Here is a 23,074-nt window from a genome sequence, read left to right as displayed (position 1 = left end):
TCTAGACTGACCAAAAGGGGGTTATTTGCCTACCTTGGTGTCCTCCTGCCCCAAGCGAACACTTCTGAAATGAATGTCTTTATTTTGCTGCTATTTAATACCTTTGAAATGAGTCAGGTCTGGTCCACCTGCTGCCTCTGCTGCTTCTCATGCAGCCCAAGTACAGCTGACTTTCTAGGCTGCCAGTGCCCATGGCCAGGTCACATCCAATTTGTCACCACCAGCACCCCCAAGTCCTTCTCGAGGGCTGCTCTCCACCCAGCAGCCCCAGCCTGTGCTGGTGTGGGGCTGCCCTGACCCAGGTGCAGGACCCTGCACTTGGCCTGGTGAACTTCATGAGGTTCACATGAGCCCAGATAGTTCTGGGGTTTCAGAGATCCATCAAATCCCAGAATGGTTTGGGTTGGACAGGACCCTAAAGCTCATCTCACTCCACAACTTCCGCTATCCCAGCTCGCTCCAAGTCCCGTCTAACGTGGCCTTGGACACTTCCAGGGGTGGGGCAGCCTGGGAAACCTGAGCCAGTGGAATAAGTTTATTTACTCTTCCCACATGTACCCCAGTGTCCAATAACAAATTTGTTCTGCTTTGCTGCCTCAGGGTTGAAAGTCCCACGGTGCCACCACAGCCATGGCAGTGAAGGGGCAGCTCAGACCGAGCAGTTTTGGGAGCTGCTTGAGGCAGCACCTCTGACAGCTGCAGGCTGGAGCCTGTGGCAGCTCCCAGCTGGGACCAGCAGTAAGTCCATCCCACTCCTGGTGCTGCGGGGATCTGGGCTGGTCACACAAGGTGATCCCTTGGGGTCAGGGGGGCTGAAATCACTCCTGGATGCAGCTGGCCCAGGAGACGATCTCTCCACAGCTCCAGCATCAGCTCCTCTGCCCCAAAGTGATGTCTGTGGGATGTTCACTTTGCTGGGTGTCCCAGTGAAGGAGGTTTCATAAAGCATCCCACCCTCCAGGAGCCTTCAGGCCTGGGAATTCTCTCTGGAAGTGGGAGAACTGTAGGTTTTCCCTAGCACAGCAGGGAATTAGGGAAGAAGCTTGGTACCCACGAGGCTGGAGGTGGGCTGGTTTGGGGCTGCTGCTGCAGAGCACAAGCCCTGACCCTGGGGATCTCCCTGGAGATCACAGGTTCAGCCCTTCATATCTGACAATTTAGTTCCTTTTTCCTGTGTTGGTAGTGCCTACAAAATAGAAGCACTGGGACCAAGGAGAAGCTTTTCATTCATGGATCATCTCCCAGGTGAGAGAGCATCACCTGGGGCCTGGCAAGTCTCTGATGCCTCTGATCCCAGCATATGCCCATGGAGCTCCCACAGACCCTACCCAAGCCTTCCCAGCACTGGGAGCATCTCTGCCATGCACTATGGCCTCACCAGGGTTTGTAGTTTTGTCCCCCCTTTTGGATAAAGAATTGTTGGAATCTCATCCCTCCCTCCAGGGCAGGGAGATGGGCTGGCTTCAAGCAGCATTTTACAAACACAGCTTCACAAGGTGGGAGCGCCCCATGTTCCCACACCCTTGTCAGGATGGTGACAAATAACCAAACCAAGGGGACAAACCCCCTCCCCATTTCTTACCCTCTCTGTCTCTTGCCCTCCCACCCACCCAGGGGTGACACAGAAAGGCAGCCAAGCCCCTGGGACCCTGGATCAGCTGATGTGGGGAGCATGGTCAGCACCTTGCCAAAGTGTCTCAGCCCATCCCGACACGGGGGCAAAGCAGAACAAGCTTCAGCCCACCAGCTAACGCAGAAAATGATGCTCAAGCTGACTTTACATCATTTGAGAGCAATTTGGTTTCAAAAACAGGCTGCCCCACTGGAAGGGGCCCTGACTGACAAGGGCAGCAAGGTGAGGAGGTGCAGTGCCCAAACCCACCTTCCCAAAGCCCGAGGCACAGCACGGCACTGGTCACGAGGGAGCCACACAGAGCACAGGTCTGTCACACCCCTCAGGCTTTATACACCCCTTCAGCTTCCCGAATCCCTCAGATCTCAGGCTCTAAAGCCATAAAACAGCCAGGGAGGAGGAACAAAGTGGGGGTTCTTTCCTGAAAGGGGAGTGTGGGAGGAGAGGAAGAGATGCTTTTCCTCTGTGCTATGGCCCTGAATTGGGCTCGCTCAGGCTCAAGCCAGCCCAAATCCCAGCAGACCAGCGGGGGATGCTCACCCCAGCCCTGGGACCCAGTGGCATGGTGGCTTTGAGGGTTCAATGGCTGCTGGGGGGGGGGGATCACAGCCAGGCTGGGGGCCTGTGGGTGGGAGACGTGATGGGAGGGAAGGGCTGGATGGGCACACAGTGATGGGAGTGTGTCCCCTCCAAGCGTGTCCTGATGGAGAGTGATGGTCCTGGGAGGTGTTTCCTGGGAGGAATCTGGGGCAGCAAGGGGGGGACAAGGGGCAGGGGGTGTGCACAGGATGAGGCAGAAGGGGTGAGTGGCCCTGGGCTCTAATCGTCCTTGTCCTTGGCCCCGTGCTTCAGGATGCGGGTGAACTCCACGTAGTTGAAGTTGCCCTTTTTGTCGATGGGCGCCTCCCGGTACATCTCATCCACCTCCTCGTCGGTGAACCTGTCCCCCATGGTGGTCAGCAGCTCACGCAGGTGGTCCTCGTGGATGAAGCCTGCAAGGAGGGCAGGGGACGGCGTTGGCAGGGGGCAGGAGGAGGGCTGAGCACGGCCCCTTCCCCACCTGTCCCAAAGACACCCCGCTCTGGAGCTGTTCGGGGACCGTTCCCGAGGGTTTGGCCAGCCCTCGGATTGGCTGCATGGCGGAGGGGCTGTGCTCTACCTGACGCCTCCTCGTCGAAGCAGGCGAAGGCGTTGCGGATCACGTCCTCGGGGTCGGTGCCGTTCAGCTTCTCCCCGAACATGGTGAGGAACATGGTGAAGTTGATGGGCCCCGGTGCCTCGCTCATCATCCCCTCCAGGTACTCGTCAGTGGGGTTCTTCCCTGCGGGACACAGGCAGGGGGTGGATGCAGGGCCCTGCTCCCCCAGCTCCCATCCCTGGGCTCAGCCCATGCAAACAGCTGGAAGGGCTTTTTTCCATTGCAAATTGATCTGCTGGTTCTTGTTCACCCACCCCATGAACATGGATTTTCTGCAGTGCCCAGTGCTCTCCCCTCAGCACCTCTCCCAATGCTTTCATCCACACCTGGGAACAAGCTCTGCCTCGGGGGAGGTGCAGTTATTAATTTGCAGTTATTGGAATGAAACCCATGGCTTTTCCTTCCCCTGGCAGCTCCGAGGAGAGGGGCAGCAATCTCCTCACACAAGCCTCATGCTGCTGATGTCCCTGGCACTGCTCCCACCACGGGTGCACCGGGGATGGTTTAGCTGCTCTGCTGAGGTCCGTGCCCCCAGCGCCGGCCCCTCTCTGCTCCCAGAGCTCTGGCTCACCAGGAGGAGCGAGATCCCTCCCATGGTCGGGCAGGACCTCCAGAACAGGTTTGGCTGCCAGGTCAATCATTGACAGACCTCCCAAAGCGCAGTGGAGGTACCGCCGGGAGTGGGAGGAGGGAGCCATGGTCTGCAGCAAAGGAGAATGGCTTGGGGCAGGGAGTGGGCACAGACCTGCAAGTCTCAACCAGTCCAGGTATCTCACCAGCACAGAGACCAGCCTGTGTCACCCCAGCTGAGAGCAACGGGAGGGCTTTGTTCCACGGGGGACTGCCCCAGTGACACTCTGGGGTGAGACTACTCGCACACCCCATGGCTGCAGCTGGTGGCTGCTCCCAGGGCAGAGCTTCTCCAGCCCCGAGGGTCTCTTCCCTTCTCCTGAGTGCGCCTGTGAGCAGCACACAGCTGCTGCCTGCCCTTGGATGCCTCACAAACACCCCATCTGTGCTCAGCTGGTGGAGCAGAGAAATCCTCCCCCAGGCTTTGAGGCATCCCAGCACAGCCACTGTCCAGCACTGGGCATGGGCACGAGGTCACCCTGCAGCTCTCCTCGCTGCCGAGGTGTTCCTGGGGGCAGAGGGGCCCACGGGGCACGAGGGCAGAGTGTCCTCACCGAGGGAAGCCAGCATGTCGTGCAGATCCTCCTTGTCAATGAAGCCATCACGGTTCTGGTCGATCATGTTGAAGGCCTCCTTGAACTCCTGGATCTGCGACTGGTCGAACATGGCGAAGACGTTGGAGGTGGCGCGCTGGGGGCGCTTTTTGGTGGTCTTGGCTTTGGCACGTTTGCTGGACATCTTGGTGGCTGGGGGGCTACCTGGGGGCAGGAGCATCAGGAGGCTGAGCTGGGGGGCCAGGGCAGGGACACACTGCCCCTGGCACCTCCAGTCCTGTGCCTCAGTTTCCCCAGCTGTCACACACTTCAGCAACACAGGGAGATGAGGTGGTCACAGGGTCAGACATGGGGACAGGCAGGACTTGAGCTCTGACGAGTTCCGTGGGCAGTCATGGAGCAGGCAGTGCTCACTGGCTCCCCTTCCCCAGGACTGTCCCCCAGGGGCTGCAGGCAGCCTCCAAACCCACTCACTGCCTGTCCTCTCTGCATGTCTGGGCACAGGGAGAGATGCTCAGCCCAGCACGGGGCTGGGTGCCAGTCCCGGGGACATGGGGATGGATGTCTCAACACTTCAGGCACTGTGGCCATGCCCCTCCAGCCTCCCCTTGCTCTGGCAGGCTCTCCCAGGCCCAGCCCAGCTGCCAGGTTGGTGGGTCAGCCTCGCACCCTCCATGCTGTGGCACAGAAGCAGCCCCAGCACCCAGCAGCCAGCAGGGAGGGGTTATCTGCTCCAGGCACATTCCTCACATACCACTGCTTCCCATGCCCCTCCATCTGTCTGTCCATCCATCCATCCATCCATCCATCCCACCTCCCAGTGGGTCAAAGACCTCTTGCCGCTGCCCTCTCTGTCCAGGTGCCCCCCACCCTGGCCGGGGAGCCCATGGGAAGGGCCCCGAGGCAGAGGAGAGAGGGGACCACTGGCCTCGGTGGGCTGCAGAGCCGGGAGAGGAGCCAAGCAGCCCCAGGGCCGCAGGGCACTGAGGATGGTGCTGATGAATGCCAGGAGAAGGGGGGCAGCAGTGGGACAGCCCCACCTTTGGGGACACAGCTGGGGCAGTGTGTGTCCCATGGGGAATGGCACAGGGACCACGCGGACCCCAAGCACCACCGAGGCAGGACGACAGCAGGAAAACCTGGTTCTTCCAAGGTGGGGGTTCCTGTGCCCAGCCAGAACTGGGGCCCCCAGCAGGAACAGGGCTGGAGCAGAGAGCCCACTCCCACCCCAGGATGGCATCCAGGCCCCCTCAGTCTCCGAGCAGGGGGTCGGTGGCATCCCCACGCTGGCAGAGTGAGGGTGCAGCCAGGGTTTGGGACACCCTGCTCCATGGGAGCTCAACATGCCCACCACGCTGCCTGACAGGAGGATGCTCAGGTTTCTCCCAGGGGAATCCTGCCAGGCTTAGCCCAGCAGGATGGCAGCAAAGCCCAGCTTGGCCTATGGGACAGGCTGGCCTGAGGTCAGCCCAGGGAAGGGACACTGCTCCGAGCCCTCGTGTTTGTGCCGCAGCCATTCCTCCCTCACACACAGCCCTGGGCCTCCTCCAGGCCAGCGCCCGGCTTGGGGAGCAGCTGCAGGGGCAATGGCAAATGAACGGGCCCTGAAGGGATTCTCTGGTGGAAGAGCAGAGTGTCAATCCTGTGCTCTGTGTGCCCCGTGCCTGGTGGGCAGCAGGACCTCAGCTCCTCATCAGTGCCCTGGGATGGAGCAATCCAGGAGCCACATCCTATCTCATGGAGACACACCCCAGTGAGCTGCAGGCCAGGACTGTCCCTGCTGGGCTGGACACCCTGACTGGGCTGCTCTGGGATCTGCTTCCCAGCTGGGTCCTTAGTGCTGACTCCAGGGGGACCACGGGGTCTTGGGGAACATCCTCTGCTGCTGGCATGGACCAGAGCAGAGCAAACAGCCTTCAAAGAGCCTTCCCCTGCCCTCCCCACACCAGAACCACTCTCCAGGTCTCTCCTTCCCCTCCTGCTATCATTCTCTCAAGGGGTAGCAGAGGCAGAGGCTGGGGTAGGGGACCACCAGCCTGGTCCTCAGCCTGCTGTGGTCTCCAGGTTCCCAGAGCTGGGCTGTGCTGGAAGGACATTCCAGGGGCATCAGGCAGTGCCAAATCACAGCCCAACACACCATGGTGACCAGCCAAGCTCAGAGGGGGCTGGGCACTCTTCCCACACCCTGAGAACGCTCTCATCCCACTGTGGGAGCACCCACCAAGTCCAAGCAAGGCCCTTCATCTGCAGGGGACATCCCCCATGTCCCCAGGAGTCCTCCCTCATCCCCCATATGCCCCCCATTACAGGATGGAATCCACACCTCCCTCAGCTCCCTCCTTTGTGCCGAGCCCAGCACCTGACAGCAGCCACCAAATCCTCCCACATCCCCCGAACCCTCCATCCCTTCCCAGTCCCCAGGAAAGAGATGTTTGTCACCAGCCAGCCAAGGGGAGCAGCAGGACTGGGGAGCCCAGCTGTGCCCACACTGGGTGAGCAGGAGACCTCATCCCCCCGGTCCATCTCTGCCTGCTGCTTCCTCCAGCACCACAGAGCTCTTTGCAGCAGGTCAGCCCCTCTCTGCATGCCCTGCCAAGCAGCAGTGACACCCCAGGCAGCGCGTGCTGCTGACATCCCTCGGCTCAGTTCAACACCACAACTCCACCAGGCCGAGTCAGAGCCAGCAATAAAAGCTCTGCTGCTGGCCCATGGCACTGGGCTCAGCTTTCAAAGCACATCAAATTATTAGCAGAATTATTAGCAGAAGACTATAGAAATAAGCAGGAGTTTTGCTCTCACCGCATGAATTAATATTATCCAAATATTTACCCTGCCCTGACTGTGACCAGCAGCAGCATGGCTTGGCAGCCTCTCCACAGAGACAGTGCTCCTTAGCAGCATTAAGTACGATTTTGACAGCAGATGGATCTGCAGTTTGATCCAGAATGCGCCCTGGAAAGATGCTCAGTCCCAAGGTCCAGCTCAGTCGTTCCACCTCTGCTGTTTGACAGCTGCCTTGGGCTGCCTGGGACTTGGGAAGAGATTTTTGGGTCAGTGTGGGGAAAGGTTCCTGTGCATGGATTCTGTGCAGGAATCTGCAGCAAGACCTGATTCAGCTCAAGCAGTCCCTGCTCTGCACAAGGGCTTGATGGCCACGCTGCCCTGGTCCTCGAAGCCATGCCTTCTGGGATTCCCAGAAACTTGGCTCCCAGAGCATTGCAGGGAATGCCTGGCCATCCTGCCCTGCATGCTGGGGTGGACTTGGCTCAGACAAGTGGTGCAGCCACCAAACCTCCAGCTTCCTCCTCAGCAAGAGGGAGACTCACGGACACCGGTCCTGCTGCTGGCACCGCCTGCTGAAAGGCCCATCCCAGCACTGCTCCAGCCCAGGAACTGTGGATCCTGGGCAGCAGAGCCAAGGAGGTCAGTGCTGGGTGACACCATGACAGTCACAAACTGATCTGGTCCCCAGCTCACCAGCTGCCCTCATTCCCTTGTCCTTCTGCCACTGCTCCTGCCAAAACAATCTCCCAGCCTCCTGCAGTGGAGGCAAAATGATCTCCCACTGGGCTTGTGCCTCCCCCACCTGAGAGCCAGGCCCAAGGGACCATGGGGCTAACCTAAAGAGTTCATAAATTAGTAAATAGTTTAGTTTGAAAGAGGAAAGGACCCACTGTTATCAGAAATATAAACTGCCATGTGTTTCCTCCTTGGTAAAAACCAAGCAAGCAACTCCATCCTGGTGCTGCTTCCTGGCTGTGCTGGGGAGGGTGGGACAAGCCAAAGGGACATGGCAGTGCTGCCAGGGCAGCCCCAGCCCCGTCCTTCTCCCTCCTGCCTGCTTCCACCCTCCCCTGCAGCTCCTCCTGTGCTGCTCCAGCTCACTCTCCCAGTGGGAGCTCACTGCTGGGCTGAGGAGGCTGTGACAGGATGGGTGGCACGAAGGAGGAGTGGCAGGCAGGGGACAGGGCAGCTCCTCTGGCACAGGCAGCAGCCTATCCCCGTCCCCGAGATGTTCACACGTATCCAGCAGCTATGATCTCCCGGGATATGCTACCAAGGGTTTCCCAAGGGTGGCTCCTCAGAAGCTGCTCCAGCAGGAGCCACCTCTGGAAGTGCTGACGAGGCTGCAGTGGGGCTGCCCTGCCATCCCTGGCACAGCCGGGCAGGGACATCTGCTCCAGCAGCTCCTCCACCAGACTCTGGCAGCGAGGGGCACGATGTACCTTTGCTGGATGCTTTGGGCCAGGGAGGGAAAGAGTGATTCCAACAGCCTGGGCTGTCCCGAGGGACACTCCTGCAGGGCAAACATTGGCTCCTCATGGGGACTGTGGTTAAACCTCTGCCCAGAGCCACTTCCCAGAGTGAGCTGTGAGCACCAGTGAGCATGAAGCAGCCACGTTCACTGGTGGGCAAGCACTGGCCCCCCCACCACACACGGCCACCCGGCAGCCCCGCACAGGCAGCAGGTCCCACCCCTCCTCCAGGGTGGCACGAGGGCCAGCGGGGTGAGGTGGCACAGGAGGCTGCAGGGCAGTGCAGCAGCCGGGACATCGTTCCACCCGCAAAGCTCTGCCATCCGCAGGCTCCTCTCCCAGCCCCAGGGCTGCTCGGCAGCACGGGGTGTCACGCTGGAGGAGGGAGCAGGGAGCAGCTCATCTTCCCTGCTTCATTTGTTGTTAAACCATCCCTTTCCTCCAGCACAGCCCTGCTCAGGATGCCCGTGGGATGTGGCACTGCTCAGCTTCACCAACGCGGGTTTCTAGTGCCAGGGGAGCCCCACTGCCAGCCAGAGGCACCGGGAGCTGCGGGAGGAGCAGCCCACTCGGCACTGCAGGAATGGAGGCGGCTGCCCTTCTGCTCCTTTTATGGCCTTATTGGAGATGGGAAAGGGAGCCTGGAGGTGAGAGGAAAGCAGAACCCGAGCCCTGGGCTGTGTCTCCAGTCCAGCAACAGCCACCAGCACAGATTCCAGGGAGGAAGGAGCAGGGCAGCATCAGGCAGCCAGAGCAAAGTGTGCAGCGACCCCGGGGACGCAGAGTTCATCCCAGCCCTCCCCCAGCTTCCACCAGACACTGGGGACCTGGCCAGGCCCACGCACAGCTGCGGGGCTCGGCTGCAAGCTCAGCAGATGGTTTCTGGACTAGATGCTTCCCACCAAGTTTAGGAGACAAGGACCTCACCATGTGACCCACGCAAACCCTTCCAAAGCACAAGTTCCGCAGCCTTCCACGAGGAGCCCTGGCACAGACACCCTTGGTGTGCCAAGCACCCAGCACCTTCCGATGCCCGGGGAGGCTGGGACATGGACCACCGGCACAAGGTCTTCATGGCCTCGGGCAATCAGCATAACGTGCCCTGGCCGGGGTTTGCTGTTTTCCCAGGGGAATTAAGGGGCTCACCTCGGCGGGGGAATGTGGCCGCAGCGCCTCGGAGGGGGGAGGTGACCGCAAACTCCTCCTACAAACGCACAGAGCCTGCCAGGGAGAGAGGAAAAAAATTCCAGCGACTGAAGGAACCCGACCATCTTTGGTCAGCAGCGGTGGTTGTTGACACTTGCGGATGTTCCAGTCCAAAGAATTCAGCTCCGGCCACCGCCTTCTCCTACACATCCATGTTTTAGAGCTTCCCTGGCTTTTATCACAGTCGAAACATTTTGTACCAAAAGGGCACGCTGGGAGGGAAGCCAAGAGGACCTCAAGTTTTCATGGGAAAGACTAAACAAAACACAACATCCCTCTGTGCTTAAGGCTGAAGGAAATGAGCTAAATAAAGTTTTTCTGCCTTACAGAAGTTTATTGCCTGAAGTTGCTCCCAGGTCACCGGGGAGATATCTGAAGTATCACGCATGCATCTGGATCTTGGCTGTGGTCATCAGCAAAAGGACTTGGAGCAAAAGCAGATGTTCCAGACTGGAACAGTCTGAGAGATCAGGAGGTGGGTGAAGCTATGGGCAGCAGGATCCTCTCCTGCAGCTCTGCACTCCCGGGGAAGCCAGGATGTCCCAGCTCCAAGGCACTGCAGACAGTTACCTACACCTTGGCTCAGGACCAATCCTCGCCTGCCCTTACCGGGACATTCCTGCTGGGCCTGGCAAGAGGCTGCCCGGGTACAGGATGCCCGGCAGGGCACGCCGGGGATCCGCCTGCCACCTCGCCCCGTCCCCAGGGCTGACCCCGGCACCGGCACTGGCACCAGCACCGCAGAGGTGGAGGGACGGCGGGGCTGCCTCCCTCTGCTCCTCGAGGCAGCCGGGCCAACTCCCCCTGCTCTCCCGGGACGGTCGGGGCTGTTCCCCCTGCTCCCCTCGGCTCCATCTCTCCCGCTCCATCCCTCCGGCTCCATGCCTCCGGCTCCATCCCTCCCGCTCCATCCCGCCCGGGCCTCCCGTGTCCCCCCGCGGCCGCTCGTTCCCGTCCCGGGGCGGGTCCCGGCGGCGCCGCCTCACCTGTCCCGGAGCGGGGAGCCGCAGGAGCTGCAGGAGCTGCGGGAGCTGCGGGAGCTGCGGGCTCTGCGGGACGCGGCTCCGCGGGGCGGGCGGGCTCAGGGTCCCGGCCCGCCCCGGCCCGGCCCGGCCCGGCCCGGCCCGGCCCATACAAGGCAGAAGAATGCGGCGGGGCCGGGGCGGCGGGGCCGGGGCGGCGGGACGGCCTTATATAGACGTAAGGAGCGGCCCACGCGTGCCCCCGTCCCGCGGGGGATGCGCAGCGCCCGGCGGCACCGGGGATGCCGCGCCCTGCGGAGCCGCGGGCACCCGCGGGGGACGCTGCCGGGAACACGCGGGCCGTGGTTCGCCCTGAGCTCCCCGGAGCAGCTCTGGCTGCGGCGCGGCAGGTCCCGGCTGGCAGGCATGGAGGACCAGGGCCCCTGGGGTTCCGTGGAGAGGCCAGAGAGTGTCCACAGGCTGCACCACGGGTGGCCTCTGTCAATGGTCCCTGTGGCCACGCAAAGGGAACAGTGGCTGGAAGGGTCAAGCAGCCCCTCAAAGGGCCTCTAAAAAGTGGCCTGGAGCAGAGAACAGCTGGGGAACTGCCCCGTTCCCAAGCAGGGATCCAAAGCCTGGAGAAACAGGGCTGGGGAGCTTCTAGCCTTCACCTGAGGCAGCACACATGCTGGTCCTGGGACACCAGGGCAGCAGGTCTTGCTCACATTTCCTTCCCATCAGCAGTCCTGAGCCTCATCACAGTCCTGCAGGCACCAAGAGGAGCTCCTGGTCCTGTGGGATCCCCCTTGGGAGGGTGATGCCCCTCCAGACATCATCCCAGAGGAGATTTGTCTTTGTTTTGTGGGGTCCCACAACACTGGGGGCTGAATTCAGCCTGCAGAGGAGCAGGAAGGTGGGAGAGGGAGACACCAGGCACACTTCTGAGAGGGAGTGTTCTGGGGACCCAACCCTGAGTGGGCAGCCAGAGCAGGACTGCTCTGCTTAAGCATTCCCAGGAGCTCCATCGCTGCCCATGGAGATGGAACTTGAGGGTGAGGACCAGACCCCGATCAGAGGTGCTGAGGGGACAGCATGGAGCACACAGGCTGCACTTGCAGCAACACAGATGAAGAACAGAAATGAGCAATGACACAAACTAATCTTCAGCTGCCATTCTCCTGCAGGGCATCACTGCAAACAACAGCTAAAAAGCAAAAAAAATCCTGTTTCAACCCTGACATGGAAGCAGTGGCCGTGCCCTCTGGCAGCCTGGCCAGACCCTGCCCAGGGCACAGAGTTTGTTCCCACTGGCTCAGAAGACCGGTGACCTGCTCTGCCAAGAGCCTGCCCAAGTTGGGGACATCCTACCCATGTCCCTGTGCTGCTTGGATGAAATGTGCAGGGGCATTGCCTCCTCTGGGGAGCCACAGAGGTTCCTGACCCTTCACTGGAAGCAGGCGTCCTGCCTGCAGCCCCTCCAAAGGCCAGGCTGTGGGATCAGAAGCCAGCAAAATGCAGGAATAGAGTTGAAAATGCTGCTGGATGCTATGCCAGGGCAGAGGCAAGTCAGGGAAAGCACAGAACCTTTGTCATGCCCGTAAGCTGGACAGGGGGACCCCAGAAGGTTTGTCTTTTTAATAAAAAATATAAGAAAAGAGAGAAAAAAAGACACTAAAAAAAAAAAAAACAAACAAAAAAAAACCCAAAAAAAACCACAAAACAAAACCAAAAATCCACCAGGAGTCAGCCAGCCCGAGCTGCCACCCCGTGGCTGGTCCCAGAGTTTTCTGTGCTGGAGAAGCCCAGCCTCAGCAGGGTCCAGGTGTTCCCAGGAGCCCAGCAGGAGCCCAGGAGCCACCTCCAGCCTCTCCGGGGTGGCTGCTGTCCGTCACTGAGCCCTGCTTTCTCGCCACTGGGCAAGTGTCCAGCCTGACCCCTGCAAGGGGAGCTGGTGAAGAGGGGCTGTAGGCACGTGGCAGCTCCTCACAGCTGTCCCTTGAGCCCCATCCAGCCCTGCCTGCCTTCCCCTGCCTGTGCCCAGGGCTGCCCATGTTATCCTCGTGTCTGCCAACACACACCCCTTACCAGCAGCCCGTTTGTACCCTCTGGCACCTCTCCTGCCTCCCTCTTCCAAGCCCAATTTTAATTTGCTTCTCTCTCTCTGTGGATCAGGCAATGGAAATGGAGTAAAGCAAGCCATTTTTTTTAAGAGGAGGAATTTTAGGTCAGTTCCCTGACCAAGTGTCTTCATCACCATGCAAGCGTTTCCAGCCCTGTGACTGTTTCCACTCTCCCCAAGCACCAGAGGAGTGTCCTGGGAGCAGGGCTGGAGCCAGGACATGTCTGGCCTGGCCCTGCCGTGGTGTGGGGGTCAGAGGCAAAGGATCTGCCAGAGACACAGCGATGACCCTGCACTGCATGTCCCCTTCCTGGTCATGCCACGTGGGTCCCTTGGCTTGGACCAGCCTCTGGCTTCGGCAAATGCCCAAGGGGCTAGAGGTGATCAGGGGCCTGATGGCCTTGCAGGAGCAGGGCAAGATACTTGTTAAGTCCATAAGTATCTTGCATAATCTGTATTTAAATTACATGGCCCTGGCTGGAAGTGATCAGAGGTCTGGGACAGGGAGTCCTCTGCCTGTTTTCTCCTCTGTGCTGACCCCACACAGGGTCAGCCTGCACCCACGGGCTCCAGGTCCTGCTGGCAGCAAAGCAGCTGCTGCTGGAGCATTTGGAGCTGCAGTCAGGCTCTGGAGACGCTCAGCATGTCGTGCTTACAGATCTGTGAGACAAAAAGAAATGCAGGACCTCAGGCCTGGGGTTTATTACTGGGGAAAAAGGAACAGTGAAGCTCACGGTGTGCCAGTGCCAGTGGGATGTGCACAGCAGGGGAGGGAGGAAGGGCTTCACACAGGGCACCTGGGCAGGACTCAGCTCCACTGGCACTGGCGAGGATCCCCACAGGATCCACGGCTCCCAGCAGTGCCTGGAGTGGCCCCAGCACTGCCAAGCTCAGCTGCCCAAGGGCACCTGGAATATTGTCAGTAAGGCCCCTCTCTGCACACATAATCACACACTGAGGAGGGTAACAGAGAGTGAGACCCAGCCATACACCCTGCCCACGCCATGCAGGAGTCGTTCCCATGAGGAGGGCAACTGGTTTAAGTACCACTGCTGCTGGAAGGCAAGAATATAAAAAAGAGTCAAATCTTTAGCAGTGCACATGTGATAACTCTATCCACAGCCCCCATATGTTCAGCTGCTCTAAGGGGGGATGAATAAGCAGGTAAGAAGCTGCACAACCGCGAGTATTCTAAGGACTCCCAACCCTCCGGCCCTATGGACCCAGGAAGCAACTGTGGAGCCTCCAGAGCCTGGCTGTCAACCGAGATCCCCACGTGGCGGCCGTGTTTGCAGGCTCAGTGACATCCCAGGGGTGCGAAGGGCTGCCCCCTCTCCCACCCAGTAACACTGCGACTGCTGTCCGGCCCTTTCGCTGGGGAGTGGCATGGCATGGCCTGGCATAGCCTAGCCTAGTCTAGTCTAGTCTGGTCTGGTCTGGTCTGGCCTGGCCTGGCCTGGCCTGGCCTCTCCCCTCCCCTCCCCTCCCCTCCCTCCCCTCCCCTCCCCTCCCCTCCCCTCCCCTCCCCTCCGCCCCGCCCCGCCTTGGCCCCTCTCGCCCGCCGTAGGGCGGCGGCCCCGCGCCAGTCACGTGTCCCGGAGGCGCGCGGCGATTGGCGGCGCGCGGGCGGGGCCGGTTCCGGCCGGGCGGGTGGATCCCGGCGCAGGATCGCGGTGCGGGATCCCGGCGGGGCGGGATGAGCGGCGGGCGGCGCCGGGACGAGCCGCCGCACCCGCAGCACCACGCGGTGGCCAACGGCGGCGCGGCCGGGCGCGGCTCCGTGTGGGGCAAAGCGCTGCGTAGCGACTCCGCCTGGCACGACAAGGTGGGACCGGGGCGGTGGCACCGGAGGGGGCCCTGAGTTGCGGGCTCGGGGAGGGGCCGGGACCCGCCCGGCGCGGCGGCTCCGTCCCGCGGGGGTGCCGGAGGAGCCGTCGTCTCTGAGCGCGGGGTGAAGCCCCCGCGGGGACCCGGCGGGCTGAGCCAGTGCCGCGCCCGGGCCGTGCCGCGGCTGTGGCGGAGCTCGCCGGCGCCCGGTGCCCGCAGCGCCGTGAGCGGCGGGGTGTCTGGGGGGTGAATGCTCCTGTTCCGAGCATTCCGCCGCCCCACCGAGAACCGGGGCCGTGTTTCCGCGTCCCCGTGCCCGCACGTGGCCCGGCCGGTGCCCCCGGGTGCCGCAGCACGCCCAGCTCTTCGGGCGTGGAGCCAAGGCAAACACAGGGTTAAAACACCTCAGTTACTTTTGGCTTGTGGTTTAAAACTCTTTTTGGATCAAATAAAAATTGCCCTTGTATAGTTCAAGGGGAAATAGAATCCAGTTGCCGAAGTTTTCCCGTGTGCTGCAGTGCTCCTGCTCAGTGCTTCTCCCTGCTGCCGCCTCCCAGCAGCACAGCCGCCAGCTGCCCGGAGCTCCCGCTGGAGCGCGGCTCCTGCCGGCTCCCTGGCCCGGCCTGGGCACACAGCGCGTGTTCCAGGGCCTCTGCTCCCTGGCTTTGGCTGTGCCTTTTGGCGTGGGGAAGGCGCACGCTCTGTTTCCTTGGGGGACAGGCAGGAATCTGTGTCCCTTTTTCCTTACCTGTTGCTCCCCGAACTGGTGGGGCTCGTGTGGCCTTGCCCCCTCACCTCTGGCAGATGGAGCTGGAATTTCAGTCAGCAGGGGAGCAGGGACAGCTGTGCCAATGTTTTGACACAGTAGGATGTGAACTGAAGGCTGAGCTGCCTGACAAGCTCAGTGACCAGCAGAAATGTCTGTATCTGACGTGGATCCACATCTTCCACACGGAGCGGAACAGCTGGCACATCCCACAGGCTTAGGTGGGATCACAAGGGCTTTGGTGTTTGGGGGAATGCTGAGACAATCCCAGTCCTGGGGAGGCTGAGGAAAGAGACGTCAGCTGAAGTGAATCTTACTAAAGTGTGAGCCAGCACTGCTGGGCTGCAGCAGCTGCAGGAGTGTGGGGCCTTGGACTAAAAGGAATGAGCACACCCCTGCTGCTCGGGAAGCACAGCAGTTCTCGTGGTGTGAGTGAGGTATGGCTGTGCTTTGGAGTTGCCCTGAGCGCCCTTGGGTGCAGGAGGGCCTGGGGCAGAGTGGGTGGAACAGTCTTAAAGCATAAACAGTTCTTCAAACTTTTATTCTGGGGGATTATTATTGCACCTTTAGTAAATAAGGGGACTAGAGACTTGTTTGCCAATGCAGTTGGCCTGTCGGAGGACAAAGCTGTGTGTTTAATGTGGAAGCTGAGAAGTCCAGGGTGCATGATGCCCTAAGCTGCTTTATCTGTTCTGAGTGCAGTATTTTATACTCTGAGTGGGGATCCAAGTATGCTGAATTTTCACCTGTTAATTGTGTGGTGCTTTAATAAATGCCAACGTTTTTCTTGTGCTTTATCTCCTCAGGACGAGTTTTTAGATGTGATCTACTGGTTCCGGCAGATCATTGCGGTTATTTTGGGAATCATCTGGGGAGTAGTTCCACTGAAGGGATTCGTGGGAATAGCAGTGTAAGGTTTATTTCCTTTTCTGTCTCGTGTACTTTCCCACATTTGGCCTGGCCTGGGAGCCTGTTTGAGGCTGTGCTGTGAACAGTGGGCTGGCTAAAGGCAGGCTCTGCGTGCTCTGGGTCTCACAGCCAACGTTGCATTCCAGACTGTTGGTTGCCATGAAATTCATCCAAATCATAACATGTCCATCAGTTTCTTTCTCCTCAGCCTGATTAATACTTTTTAAAATTATTATTTGTTTTGTTGTTAAAAAGGGCAATGGCAGAAGAAGGGAACTAGAGTTTCAGTTACCTGGTATATGTGTCCTGTGTGTGTGGGAAGGGCTGGGAGTGGGGTTCCTGGTGTGATCACCCAGGAAGGATCCATGGGGGGAAGGTGTGCACCTCCTGGGCTTTGAGCCAGGAGCCCTGCTCAGACAGGAGGTTCTATCAGCAGACAAGAGGGGCAGCTGCTCCGTGAAAGAAAAGGTTTGCTCAGAACATGAGAGGCCGCAGGTCCCAAGCAGGCAGAGTGGCCCTGGCAGAGTGGCACCGGCAGAGCTCCGGCAGCACTCCTGGCTTCCTGACGTGGCTCTTTCAGCCAGTCAGGGCTGAAGTGGGGAAGGCAGTGCCTGGAAGGGGGTGTGTGCATTGAATCCCCACAAGACATGTGAGCTGGGTCACCTCCCCAGAGGTGTCTGAAGGCTGCAGTGAGTTATGAACTGAAAATCTGTTTGGCCCTGACATGTGCCTGGAACAGGGACAGCAGAGGTGGGGACACAGCCCTGCTCTCTGGACACTGGCTCTGGGAAGGTGCTGGATCTGCTCTGGGAGTCTCTGTTTGCAAATGTCTCTGCCTAGCCAAGGTCTCAATAGCCTGCAGGGGCTCTTTCAAGGAAGTGACTGAGCTGCCTGGGAAGCATTGCAGGAAAAGAATTTCTCTTTGCTTCCTGTCTGCTGATGAAGGATATTTCACTGTATGGTATGTGGGGTACCTGCAGCCTGTGCCACTGAATGATGGTTCCTAACCTCTTCCCTGCAGATTCTGCCTGATCAATGCTGGTGTTCTGTACCTCTACTTCAGCAGCTTCCAGCAGATAGATGAGGAGGAGTATGGTGGGACGTGGGAGCTGACGAAGGAGGGATTCATGACATCTTTTGCACTGTTTCTGGTAATGCCTCTTGCTTTCTTTAAGTTGATCTGTGAATTGTGTTGGTGCACTTTCTGAAGACCTGGAAGGAGAGCAGGTGAAGTGGTGAGAGAAGACAGATTGTGTTAACACCATTGAATAAGTGGCAGTGATTGGGAAAGAAAATCCCAAAATCTGATGGCTGCTGCCTGTGAAATACAGTGCTGACACCTGGGGTTTCTCTGTAGGAAAGGATGCATCAACCACTCCCATCCTCTGTCCCAGATATCCTGGAGTTCCATCCCATCTCGAACTAGTTACACCTGGACTGGTGTTTTGGGTGTCTTTGTTTTTCCCTTACTCCCCTCCCCGAAGTCTCTGATCACAGCACTTGATTTGCTGGTGCTTCTAAATCCCTGGAGGAGCTGTGGTGGGATTTTAATGTGGAAAGGCTGGGCGCCCCAGGCAGCAGATAAGTCGAACGCCACCATTTGTGGCACGTGGTGATCCTAAGATCTCTCCAGGACCACCTCAAAGCTGGAATTCAGTCCCCAGTCCCCTAGTGAGAGCAAGGCCCGAGGCTCGTTTGCTGTGTCTGAGCCCTCTCCAGAGGCATCCAAATAACCCTCCCTTCCTTTCCTTCCCACAGGTTGTTTGGATAATCTTCTATACTGCCATCCACTATGATTGACACAGTCTGCAGCAAATCAGTCGTCAGTAAATAGAGAAGGTTCTAATAAATCCTAGTCTTTAGTGGACTGGTGGGAAAGTGGGGAAGTCAAACCAGCTCTCCTCTGTACCAGTGGTCTGGGTAGCCTGGAGGAGCCCCAACTCTTCTGCTGGAGAAGCCTGTCTCTGTTTTATACACCTGTGAATTATTGGAACTATTAAAAAGCCATTGGAATTTTTGGAAGTCGTTCAAGACTGTTCAAATTTGGAACTTCCTGTGACTCTAGCCAGTAACTCTATCAAACTCCTGTGTGCTGAAGGTTGAATTCTGTTAATTTAATGTATGTATGCCCTTCTGTTCGAAATCTGTCATTAAACCCTGACTTGTCTTCCATGGTTGTCCTTTAGACAAACAGTGTTTCAAAAGCAGTTGTAGATACGTGGGCAGAAGGCCCAGCAGCACCCAGGACATGAGCTGGTGGCCGTCCTTAGCATGTTTTTGTAGTAACCAGATCTGATTTGATTAAACAGACTGTGTTGTTACCATTTCTAAGATTTTTTTGTTTTACTTGCAAATCAGTTGTCGATCAGAATTTTTAAATGCTTTTTGCTGAAGATAAATTTTTAAGTGATTTTGCTAGGAAGAATTGCTCCATTTGGTGAACCAAGATGTATTCAGGAGGCTTAGAAGCTCCACTGCACTCTGCCAGCCTGACTATGAAGTTGCCATCACATACCTCAGAGCTTCGTAGTCTCGAAGGAGTCATTCTGGATATACCCTGTTAAATGTTAGCGTTTCAGTTTGGTTTTAAGCTCTTGAATTCAACTGCTCCTTGTTCATAAATGCAGGAGACTAAAACACAATCGAGGCAGCTATTATCTTAAATGCAGAAGTACCAATTTGCAAATTGGGCAGAGTACACAACCTCTGGTCTGGGAGGTGCTTGATCACTTCATAGCTCAGTCCCTCCTTAGCCATGCCCTTTTGGTGCATCAGTGGGGAGTCTCTGCTTTAAGATATTTTTTAAGAACGTGTCTTTCAGAAATAGTTCTTGGGAAACACGCACAGTCCTTGTTATTGTCAGAGGACCTTGTAGTCTTGTTGCCATATGGCCCTTGCTTCTCTAAACAGCTCAGGCACCCAGAAAGAGTCCTGACCTACTGCTGCCTTATAGTGAGGGGTTGATAGTTTAGTGTGCTCTTGCTGCAAGCCTGCATTGCCTCCTCGCTGGTGGAAGTGCCACAGCCTGGCTCTCACTGGGAGTGCAAAGCCAGGGATCTCAATCTCCAAGTGCTGAGCCAGAGCGAGCCTCCGTTTTTACCAGGGAAAATCTGTCTGTTCTTGGTGGAAGAAACAGCCCTGGTTATTTTAGGTCCTTGGGATGCCAAGGGACGAGTGCAATAGCAGACAGCTTCTGCTACTTGTGAGTGGCCAATTTAAGTAAATGATCTCAAATAAAAACTTTATTTTCTCTTCCCTATCCCCAAACTTGCTCAAACTTTTAGTCTGCTACTTTCTTTTCCTCTCCTATCAGCTGAAATCATTAACTTCCCATGAGCATTGCACAGCCTGCTAGTTCTAGGTCACCCTTTCCTGCTGGCATCTGTCTGCATCTTAGCTGCTCACAGCCATCAGTAAAACCATTGTATACTTGAAATGCTCCAATAAATGTTGCCTGAATAATCCACTGTGCAACTTCTGTGTCCTCTGGTCTTTGATGTTTTGTAAAATGGTAGGAGTGTGGGATTCCTTTCAGAGTTGGATATTTTGGTAAAGTTTTTGGGATTCTCAGGTCTCTTGTGCTGCACTTGGAGAAGAGGCCAGAAGCAGTTGCAGTGGTAGCTAATGCTTGGATCCATGCTTCGGCTAAGCTGAGTGTTGCCTGTTCAAGCTGTTCTGCTCCTTTAGTGACTGTCCCTGCCCTGTGCCACTGCTCATTCTAGAGTGCTCAGGTGTGGCCTGGAGCAGGACTAGGAGCACTGCTGTACCACATGCAGAGAGAGTGCAGAGCTGCTTCCCTGCCCCTTTGCTCTGTTCCTTGCTTCCCTGTGCTCCCACCAGCTCACTTCCTTGGACAGTTCAGTGCAGTTCTAGTGGCTGGAAGCTGAACCTGAGCTGAGGGGGATTCTCTGTTGAGGAGGATCATGACCATGAACAGACATTGGCCTCTCGATCTCTTCAAGGCTCCTTGTAAAGAATTTACTGATTGCTGTTGCTCAGCTGCAGGTTTTTATCTCTTCAGGTTCTTGTTTTAAGGGGTGCCTCAGGGGCTAGGAGCTGGTATCCCCTGTGCTGGTCAGCAACAGAACTAAGGCTTTGGTGTCTGCTCACAAAGGAAGGAGTTAATTTTAAGAAGCTCAAGGGAATGTGGCAGCCAGGAGATGGGAGCCAAGCATCTTGCAAACGATGAGAACTGTAAATACAGTGGGGGGAGGGTTGCAGAGATTTGGTCTAGCAGAGAGCATGGTTTGGTGCTGGGAGGACAGGAGAGCAGTGGCTGACAAGAGCAGGGAACGCTGTGGGAGGGCAGGGCTTGGCCAGCACCCCTGCCCTCACAGTTCTGCCCTGGTGCAACAAGCTTGCTCTGCTCTCTCCACTCCTTGGTGGGAAAGAGCCAATGGCTGGAGGGAGTCAGTGCTACCAGAGCCTCAGCTCGGGGAGAAAAAGGTCCTTTCTGCACTGGAGAGCTGGGCTGTGGGAGCCCCAGCTGTCGGGATACAGTTCCAGCAGGAGCTGTATCCTTACGGAGCTCACACGGGGGTGCAGAGAGGAGGCTGCACTGCCCACAGTGGAGCTCCCTGCAGAACATCACCTTGGCTTTCAGCAAAGAGCAGCCAGTCCCTGGCAGGAAGGAGAGAGGTATCCCCTGGCCCAGCCTTGCTGAGAGGCGAGCAGCAAGTGTTTTGTGGGGTGGAAATGGTAAAGGAGTTTCTGGTGGTCCCTGGGCTCCAGGCACAGGATGTGCTACAACTAATGCAAGTTACTGTGGGTGTTAAAGGGAGAAAACTGGGGTGGGTGCCAAGGACTGTTGGAGGGTGGCTGTGCCCCCAGGCATCTCATGTCCTGCCAATCCCAGCTGTCAGAGCCCAGCCAGACCTGCCACTGGCACCGAGCAGTGCCTGTTGGGGTGGCAGCACCCCCTAAGGAGTCTCTGTCCCCTTCACGGGGTGTCACCATCTCTGCAGTTCCCCAGCTCGATTTCCAAGCTTTCAGCTGCCCACAGTTGTCCCAAAGCTTGTAACATTCAAATAAACTTCTTTTATAAACCAATTAAACTAGATAAACCAATTAAACCTCAGCCAACATTTGAATACAGATTCATGCTGTGAAACAGAATTGGAACTACCTGACTGTAAGAATTCTCAAGATTTTAGAAGGGTACCCTGGAATGCACAATCCCTACGCGATGAGCTGAGGGCTCTCAGCCTCGAGGAGCTTCCTGCTGACCCCTGCTGACCCGCAGCTCTCAGGAGCAACTCCACTGCCCCCAGCGTGGCTCCTTCTAGAGCCTCGTGGGATCTGATCTAATGGGACAGAGTCACATTAACCCTCCCTGACCAGGGCTCTGACCTTCTGCCCCACCACAGCCGCAGGGGCTGGTCAGGCTGGAGCCAGCCGTGACATGACCAAGGGGTGGCAGGTCACAGGGGCTGAGGTGGCTGCTCCTGCCACAGCCAATTGGTTTGGGTTTGTCATAAACACCACAGAGGCAGAGGCTGGGTTGGTGGGTTGATCCTCTGCCAGGCAGTGGGTGGAAGAGGATGCAGTGTGGACATAGCTCCTGGCCCTGGAGAAGATGCAGTGATGGGGAAGAGACCCCTCCAGCTGCTGGGGATAGGAAGACTGGAGAGATGCCTGAAAGTGGAGCAGGCTGAGACTGGCTTGCAAAAGCCAAACTATTCTACTCCTACTCCTATCCCTATTCCTATTTATTTATTTACTATAGCTGGCAATGGCCATGACGCCCTCGGGCTGCTGAAGGCACAACCAAAACCTTGCCAGTGCCACAGCAAAGGAAGATTTACAAGTCCCTGCGTTGAGGAACACCGAGCCAGTGGAGCTGCTCACGCAGGGGATTAGCTGGCTCATTGGAGGATGAGAAAGTAGGACACATACCTGTCAGGTGACCTCCCCAGAGCCAAACAGCCCAGCACTCCGCATGCTCTGCCTCCCAAAACAACAGATGTCCAGGATACGTAGGGGCAGTAGATGGATTCTTCAGATCTGGTAGCCAAAGAACCAAGTGTATGTGCCAAGTCGAGAGAGAGCCCAGTGTTGTTGCAGGGATAAGGAATTTTCACCATTTTTTTGGACCATGATAAGAAACAACATCTTCCATCTTCCAGTTATTTTACTGGTGGTTTTTAGGTCAATCTCTGAAAGAAGTGTAGTGGGAAAAAATAAATGTTTCAGCCAGTTTGATCTCAGAAACATCCATGTAAACCAGCCCACCCCCACACCGCATACCACTCCCGCATGTATGTCCACCACAACTCTTTGCCAAAAGGGAGCTGTTGGTAACCACAGCTCAGGCCTGCCCCAGGCATGGCTGGTCCTGTGCCCCCATCTGGGCTCCCCCCGGCTCTGTGCTGGTTCCCTGTGCTGCCCAGCAGCCTCAGCCCCTCCTGACACCTGTGCCGGTGCTGCTGGAGCCAGGAGCAGGGAGCCACCAGTGCCAGGTGAGCCTGGCCAGCTGCACCTGCAAACACCAACCCAAACCCGCTGTGCTGCGGAGGGGACCACGATCTGCGGTTCTCATCCCAGAGGGCCACACGCACGAGCAGCCAAGGATGGACGGCTGTGGCAGAGCAGACACCCGGCTCTCTCACGGCACCGCTCGCTGAGGGTCCCACCGGGTGCCCCCGTGCCCCGCGACAAGGGGTGACATGTGAGCCCCCTGCTACGGGCTGGCTGTGGCGGCGACATCATGTCCATGCACATCCCCTGGAAAACTCTTTCAGCCTTCGGGAGGCAGGACTGAGGAGTCTCGGATGCAGCTCCCTGGAGGCTCGGCCCGGAACGCGAACCCGCCCGGTGCGGTGGGGCTGGGCTGATCCGCCCGGTGCGGGTCAGCGGCGAAGGGGAGCTCGGGCCACGCAGCAGCCCCGGCTGGAGCCGGGCCCGGCCCTTCCCCTCCGCCTCGGGTCCCGAGTCCCGGGTCCCGGTCCTGGCTGCCCCCGGCAGCACCCAGGACAAAACGAAGCTGGCACCCGCCAGCGCCCGCCAGCCCCGGGG

General features: G+C 57.8%; 2 protein-coding genes and 1 long non-coding RNA gene across 5 annotated transcripts; 1 reads left to right on the top strand and 2 right to left on the bottom strand.

Moving 5' to 3' along the window:
• Window positions 1-1,782: 1,782 nt before the first annotated feature.
• MYL9 (myosin light chain 9) lies at window positions 1,783-10,557 on the bottom strand. The gene is made up of 5 exons (XM_039563574.1): window positions 10,464-10,557; window positions 9,418-9,492; window positions 4,016-4,219; window positions 2,793-2,954; window positions 1,783-2,625 (listed from the first exon to the last, which is right to left on the bottom strand). Exons 3-5 carry the CDS (start codon window positions 4,197-4,199, stop codon window positions 2,453-2,455), a joined length of 519 nt encoding a protein of 172 aa, XP_039419508.1. The 5' UTR covers window positions 4,200-4,219; window positions 9,418-9,492; window positions 10,464-10,557; the 3' UTR covers window positions 1,783-2,452.
• A 3,635-nt stretch (window positions 10,558-14,192) lies between these two features.
• On the top strand, window positions 14,193-19,534 carry RAB5IF (RAB5 interacting factor). The gene is made up of 4 exons (XM_039563565.1): window positions 14,193-14,383; window positions 15,958-16,061; window positions 17,082-17,211; window positions 17,819-19,534. Exons 1-4 carry the CDS (start codon window positions 14,255-14,257, stop codon window positions 17,858-17,860), a joined length of 405 nt encoding a protein of 134 aa, XP_039419499.1. The 5' UTR covers window positions 14,193-14,254; the 3' UTR covers window positions 17,861-19,534.
• On the bottom strand, window positions 15,664-23,064 carry LOC104698027. Of its 3 annotated transcripts, none has more exons than XR_002048432.2 (3): window positions 22,472-23,064; window positions 21,956-22,215; window positions 15,664-17,272 (listed from the first exon to the last, which is right to left on the bottom strand). It is a non-coding gene; the product is annotated as an uncharacterized LOC104698027 (long non-coding RNA). The 3 variants fall into 3 exon arrangements; XR_753237.3 differs by having other exon boundaries at window positions 22,553-23,064; XR_005603484.1 differs by having other exon boundaries at window positions 21,956-23,064.
• Window positions 23,065-23,074: the final 10 nt, after the last annotated feature.

The sequence above is a fragment of the Corvus cornix genome, chromosome 20 (genome assembly GCF_000738735.6).
Source record: "Corvus cornix cornix isolate S_Up_H32 chromosome 20, ASM73873v5, whole genome shotgun sequence".
NCBI lineage: Eukaryota > Metazoa > Chordata > Aves > Passeriformes > Corvidae > Corvus > Corvus cornix.
This window is presented reverse-complemented; position numbering and strand designations above follow the sequence as displayed.